This window comes from Ranitomeya imitator, chromosome 1 (assembly GCF_032444005.1).
Source record: "Ranitomeya imitator isolate aRanImi1 chromosome 1, aRanImi1.pri, whole genome shotgun sequence".
In the NCBI taxonomy this organism is placed as follows: Eukaryota; Metazoa; Chordata; class Amphibia; order Anura; family Dendrobatidae; genus Ranitomeya; species Ranitomeya imitator.
The window spans coordinates 734,915,025-734,922,147 of record NC_091282.1 but is presented as its reverse complement, the minus strand read 5'-3'; the positions used below and the strand labels follow the sequence as shown (position 1 = coordinate 734,922,147).

Genomic DNA, 7,123 nt, shown 5'->3' with positions numbered 1-7,123 from the left:
CCAAGATTTATTTATTATATATTAAAACTGGTTTGAATCACTGACTGGAAACCAACTTACGATTTTACTTTAAAAAAAATGCTTTGTCCCAATAAATTTGCACAGCACTGTATTTGTCTTTAAAATAAGGTTACATTTTATTTTTTATTTTTTTATTCCAGGCCTGATCTATTCCATTCTAAGCTAATTGCTATGATTTCTATGAATAAAATAACCTTAAGTTAAATTAAAGAAAAAAAAGGAAGGATAGTGGAAAAAAATGTAAGTTGTTAAAATAATTTAGAGGCATATAAATTGTTTCTATTGGTATAGTCAGAAAATAAAAGCTTCCATTCCTATCCTGGCACTTCATACCACTGATATTCTGTTCATGTTCATTTGGTTATCAGTCCCTGAAAATCAGTAGGAAACAAACCCATATATTGAAGAAATAATGCTCTTAAAGTAGTAAAGAATTCTCAGTACATATTTTATTGTAGCTTCTTCATTGGATCCATAGATTTGGTGCACATGCGTCTACAAGTCACCTGCGCACATACAGACAAGCAAAGGAAGTCTAACATTGGCAATCCTTTAAATAAGTCATCATCATATAATATATATATATAAAAAAAAAATAAAACGAAGCAAAAAAAAATAATATTATAACAGCGTCTTTTTTTCCAACATGAAATACCCACTGGATGTGTATGGGCAGGCGCTTAGACACTTGGCAACTTGGCATTAAAGGCGTCATCAAGGTCCCCAAAAGAAAGGTGATAAAGCCTCGCAGTCCTCAATAATGTAAGGAGGAGTGTGACATTGGGATCAGCACTCCCTGGTGTCCTGACAGCCCCAGTGTGTCGTCCCTGTGGCCACGGCTGTTCTGCTTAGTCAGGCACCGTTCTGAGTCTGATCTCCTGGTTTTTGCTGCGTTAAGTATGCCCCATAGGTCAGATGTCACATTCACTGTCGCTGGATGTGATGGAGATGGCAGAGGTGGCCGCTTTGCTGGACAGGCTAGCTGCAGGACTGGAGGCTGAGCCCAACTGTTCCCCTCTCTCGTCTGGGCCCAATGAGCGTCCAGATCCCTGGGACAAGACCTGCTGCTGCAGCCTGGCAAGACAAAACAGGAAGGGACAGTCACCATAAGCCACAGCGTGTGAGAATGGGTGCGCCCTACAACCATGGCACCCACCAAATGCCCTCTGTGCACCCCGACATTTCAGAGTTAGCTGTGCAGACATTGTAGAAGCAATTCATCATTCAAGCCCCCGACAATTTGCTGGCTCTACGAGGGGAAACACAGACGAGGGCTTGGTGTGCAGAAGATGGGGTGTCAGTAACCAGGGCGGCATATAGAGCATCAAGTGCTCCCAAAGTCATTGGTGACCCCTATGTGTGAGTATATAGGCACAGAGCTACTGCCAGGGCCAGAAGCAGGAGGCTTAGTGCTCTGCACAACCATACGAGACAGCTAACAGGATTAAATAGATCACTGCATCATTATAGAAGGAACACCTTCATTGCCAGGAAATACAAATGCAGTACATCAGATATGTTTAATTCTACTTTATCTATCTATCTATCTATCTATCTATCTATCTATCTATCTATCTATCTATCTATCTATCTATCTATCTCTATCTATTATCTATCTATCTATCTATCTATCTATCTATCTATCTCTATCTATTATCTGTCTATCTCATATCTATCTATTCCATATCTATCTATCTATACCATATCTCTCTCTATCTATCTATTATCTATGTATCACATATCTATCTATCTATCTATCTATCTATCTATCTAGTATCTATCCTATATCTATCTATCTGTTATCTATCCCATATCTATCTATCTATCTATCTATCTATTCCATATCTATCTATCTATACCATATCTCTCTCTATCTATCTATTATCTATGTATCACATATCTATCTATCCCATATCTATCTATCTATTATCTATCTATATATATATCTACCCCATATCTATCTCTCTCTACCTATTAATCTATCCCATATCTATCTATCACAAATCTATCTATCTATCCGTCTATCTATTATCTATCCCATAGCTATCTATCCTATATCTATTATATATCTATCTATCTCATATCTATCTATCTATCTATCTATCTATCTATCTATCTATCTATCTATCATCTATCCCATATCTATCTATCTATTATCTATCCCATATCTATCTATCTATCTATCTATCTATCTATCTATCTATCTATCTATCTATCTATTCCATATCTATCTATCTATACCATATCTCTCTATCTATCTATTATCTATGTATCACATATCTATCTATCCCATATCTATCTATCTATTATCTATCTATATATGTATCTACCCCATATCTATCTCTCTCTACCTATTAATCTATCCCATATCTATCTATCTATCTATCTATCTATCTATCACAAATCTATCTATCTATCTATCTATCCGTCTATCTATTATCTATCCCATATCTATCTATCTATCTATTTATCCTATATCTATTATCTATCCCATATCTATCTATCTATTATCTATCCCATATCTATCTATCTATCTATCCATCCCATATCTATCTCTCTATCTATATATCCATCTACCCCATATCTACCTCTCTCTACCTATGAATCTATCCCATATCTATCTATCTATCTATCTATCTATCTATCTATCTATCTATCTATCTATCACAAATCTATCTATTCATCTATCTATCTATCAATTTATCTATCTATCCTATATCTATTATCTATCTATCTATCTCATATCTATCTATCTATTATCTATCCCATATCTATCTATCTATCTATCTATCTATCTATCCATTTATCTATCTATCCTATATCTATTATCTATCTATCTCATATCTATCTATTATCTATCCCATATCTATCTATCTATTATCTATCCCATATCTATCTATCTATCATCTATCTATCTATCTATCCCATAGCTATCTATTTATTTATCTATCCCATATCTATCTATTTATTTATCCCATATCTATTATCTATCTATTTCATATCTATCTATTATCTATCCCATATCTATCTATCCCTCTATCTATTATCTATCCCATATCTAACTATCTATCCCATATCTAACTATCCCATATCTAACTATCCCATATCTATCTATCTATCTATCTATCTATCTATCTAGCTATCTATCTATCTATCTATCTATCTACTGTATCTATCTGTCTATCTATCTATGCATGTATCTATCTATTCAGCTATCCATCTAATTTATCTTTCTTTCTTCTTTATTTTTTATTTGCTCGTCCCTACTGTCATTAAAATCTATCTCTCTACAGTATTTATCTATCTAATTTATCTTTCTTCTTTTTTTTCCCTCTAGCTTTCCATATTTATTTTTCATTCTTTACGTAGTTCTCTCTCTAAAATCTATTTTCTCCCTCTCTTTATATATATATATATATATATATATATATAAATACATACATACATTCATCTATTCATCTAATATTTCTTTCTTTTAGCTTCCTTTCTTTTTATTATTCTTTCATTCCCACTGTCTTTAAAATCTATCATTATCTATATTATCTTTATTCCTTTGTTTATTCTAGCTCTAAAATCTATCTATCTATCCCATATCTATGTATTAATCTATTATCTATCTATCCCATATCTATCATCTATCTATCCCATATCTATCTCATATCTATCTATCTACCTATCTAGATTTGGTATTTTTCCATGCAAATAGTCTTAGTACTAACAGTGCAAAAAATTAAAACCTCAATGACTGCTGTAAAACATAGATAAATAGATATATAGATAGATAGACACGTGTCCTTGTGTAAAGCCAATACTGACCAATTATCAAAGATGTAATTACGATATGGGTGGTAGCTAATGCTTATGGAAGCGTATTTGTCTCTTTATAAGAAATTTCTGATATATATATATATATATATATATATATATATATATATATATATATATATATATATATATATATATTCACGCTATATATGACAAAACCAGCGCACAGCGCATGTAGCAATACTAAGGCCATCATGAAATAAACATGCTTTTAAAATATAGTTTACAAGCAGGGTGGAAAGGTTTATAGTAGAATTATTTAAATATGATATTGTGAAACTAATCATATATATATCTATATATCTCACCAATGTAAAGCTGTGATACCTGTCACATACCTGTTCTTGGCTGCTGCTGCTCTGTCTCTTTGCCTCCGATTTTTGAACCAGTTTCCTACTTGTGTTGGGGTAAGTCCAGTCGCCTGGGCCAGTTCTCTCTTTTTGCTCGGGTTTGGGTAAGGGTCTTGGAGATACCACTCCCTAAGCAAGTGTCGTGTTCGTTCTTTAAAGCAGTGTGTCTTCTGCTCCCCGTCCCAAATAGTTCTGGGCAGAGGGAACTTCTTCCTGACCCTGTACTTGTCCACTGGCCCTAAGGGTCTCCCCCTCAGCTTCTCCGCCTCCTGGTAGTGAGCTTCCAGCCACAGTGCTTGCAGTTTAGTATGGGAATCCTTGGTGAATTTGTGATTTTCCAGAATGTGATAGAGTTCTCTAAAGTTCCCTGTGTGGAAAGCCACGATGGCCCTGGCACGTAGCACGGACTCATTTTTATTAAGAGCCTCGCAAGCTGCAGGAGCCACTGGCAGAGACCAAAGGAAGCGACCCAATCGCTCAATATCCCCGCTTTCCTCCAGGGTCTCACACACCCCGGCCACTTGCTGGGGGCTGAAGTTCAAAATCGGCAGCTGAAACATTGAAGCCGCTTGTGTCTCCCCCTTGGAGACGACGATCTCTTGGATGCACTCGCCAACTCCAAGAGCCAGGCTTAGGTATCACAGCCGATCTGCTGTTAAAGGGAAGAAGCTGCCGCGAGCCAACAAACCATTTTCTATTGGACTTGGCAGATTGGCTGCTGGGTTGCCATGGCTTCTTGTCAATCAGTGTCAGCCTTTGCCAATCAAAGGAGAGGGCGAGGGTGATGTTTCAGCACCTCCCAGTGCAGCGCAGGGAACGCACATCACCTCCATGCTGGCTCCTCGGCCCGTCTCTGTGACCCACACACACACATTGGACATGGAGAGAAGATTAGGCGAAAACACCCAGAGCATTGCCCAACTGGCATCCAATGAGAGAGGTGACTGTACAGATCCAAGTCCTGAGGATGCAGTGGCACTGGATGCTTCATCCTGCGCTGTAAGGCAGGCTTGGAAGGGTTAATCTGCGATCGCCCATGGCACATATATATATATATATATATATATATATATATATATATATATATATATATATATATATCCCTTACTGATACATTGTCATCGCCTAAATATTTATCAGACTCATGTTCAAAATGTGCAGTAAAAAAAAAAAAAAGCAAAAACCGAGAAGAGCTGCAGAGGGTGAGAAGTCATTTGTAGGTCATCGTGCACAGAGTGGAGCAGGCAGGAAGCAGACCCTTTAACCCTTCCTTATACTGCCTGACAAATTATTATTATTATTATTATTTATTTCTATAGCACCAGTGATTCCATGATGCTGTACACTAGAAGGGGTTACATACGAATTACAGTAAGCAAACTAACAATGACAGGCTGATATAGAATGGAGAGACCCTGCGCCCCATTCTAAATCAAAGGGATATTATATTAACCATTTATGCCATGTGAACATGTGAAGGCTGGATATTCTTTACATGGCGTACTTGTGATTATGCTCATAGTCATCCATATCCCCACAGAGCAGCCTAGGCTTTATTGTCGGGATTTCTAAGATGATGTCAAGTCTTGTGTATGGTTAAGAGCTGTAACAAATCTAGAAGCATCTCTCTTCTTCATTGCTACATCCCGACCTACAAAAGGAAAAGGGAGGGATCTCAGGCTATATTATTATTATTATTATTATTATTATTATTATTATTATTGTTATTATTTGCATCCGATAAGCATTAGGCTGCTTGGTTTTTTTTTCAAATGCATTATGTCAAGAATATTCTTCATTCTGTCTGGTAGGTCTGGGCTTTCCCCCCCATAAAGATGAAACAATTGCTGCTAAGAGAAGAGACGAAGAAGAGACTCCTCTATCCCCCCTGCTCTCCGGCCGCCTTCCGCTGTGGATGAAGCAGCATTATGAGGTATGCAAGCGTCTTTTATTTAGTATCAAGAACAATTTGTCTTTTGCTCGTGAAGATTTGGTAAATAAGAAGGCAGATAGATACCGCAGATGGTTGGAGGTGTCGGGTCGGATTAGGATACGCCTCAGTACAGTGCTAAGCTCATTCTGACGGAAAACCCTGATATTATTTTCACAGATCCACGCAGTTCACTTGAAAAAAAAAAAACCCTCCGAGCCATTTACATCATTTATGGGAGGCTCAGAGCTGGCGGGATGAGAAGGCTTTCAGTGCTGCTCACTTTCATAGAATCCGACAGCAAAACCACAAGATCCCAGCCGGATTTCATATTAATTATTGAATCAAGGATCTCCTCTTATCCTTTGTAGCAAGCTGACTTATTATTTGTCTCATATTGAAGGGGGAATATTATATGTTAATGAATCTGTGGGGAAGGATTATCTATCTATCTACCTATCTGTCCCATATCTATCTATCTATCTATCTATCTATCTATCTATCTATCTATCTATCTATCTATCTATCTATCCCATATCTATCTATCTATCCCATATCTATCTATCTATCTATCTATCTATCTATCTATCTATCTATCCCATATCTATCTATCTATCTATCTATCCCATATCTATCTATCTATCTATCTATCCCATATCTATCTATCTATCTATCTATCCCATATCTATCTATCTATCTATCTATCTATCTATCTATCTATCTATCTATCTATCTATCTATCTATCTATCTATCTATCCCATATCTATCTATCTATCCCATATCTATCTATCTATCTATCCCATATCTATCTATCTATCTATCCCATATCTATCTATCCCATATCTATCTATCTATCTATCTATCTATCTATCTATCTATCTATCTATCTATCTATCTATCTATCTATCCCATATCTATCTATCCCATATCTATCTATCCCATATCTATCTATCTATCTATCTATCTATCTATCTATCTATCTATCTATCTATCTAT

At 36.3% G+C, this 7,123-nt stretch overlaps 1 protein-coding gene across 1 annotated transcript; it reads right to left on the bottom strand.

Moving 5' to 3' along the window:
* Window positions 1-455: 455 nt before the first annotated feature.
* Window positions 456-4,855, bottom strand: SIX6 (SIX homeobox 6). Its single transcript, XM_069733587.1, has 2 exons — window positions 4,185-4,855; window positions 456-1,095 (listed from the first exon to the last, which is right to left on the bottom strand). Exons 1-2 carry the CDS (start codon window positions 4,754-4,756, stop codon window positions 933-935), a joined length of 735 nt encoding a protein of 244 aa, XP_069589688.1. The 5' UTR covers window positions 4,757-4,855; the 3' UTR covers window positions 456-932.
* Between the last annotated feature and the right edge of the window lie 2,268 nt (window positions 4,856-7,123).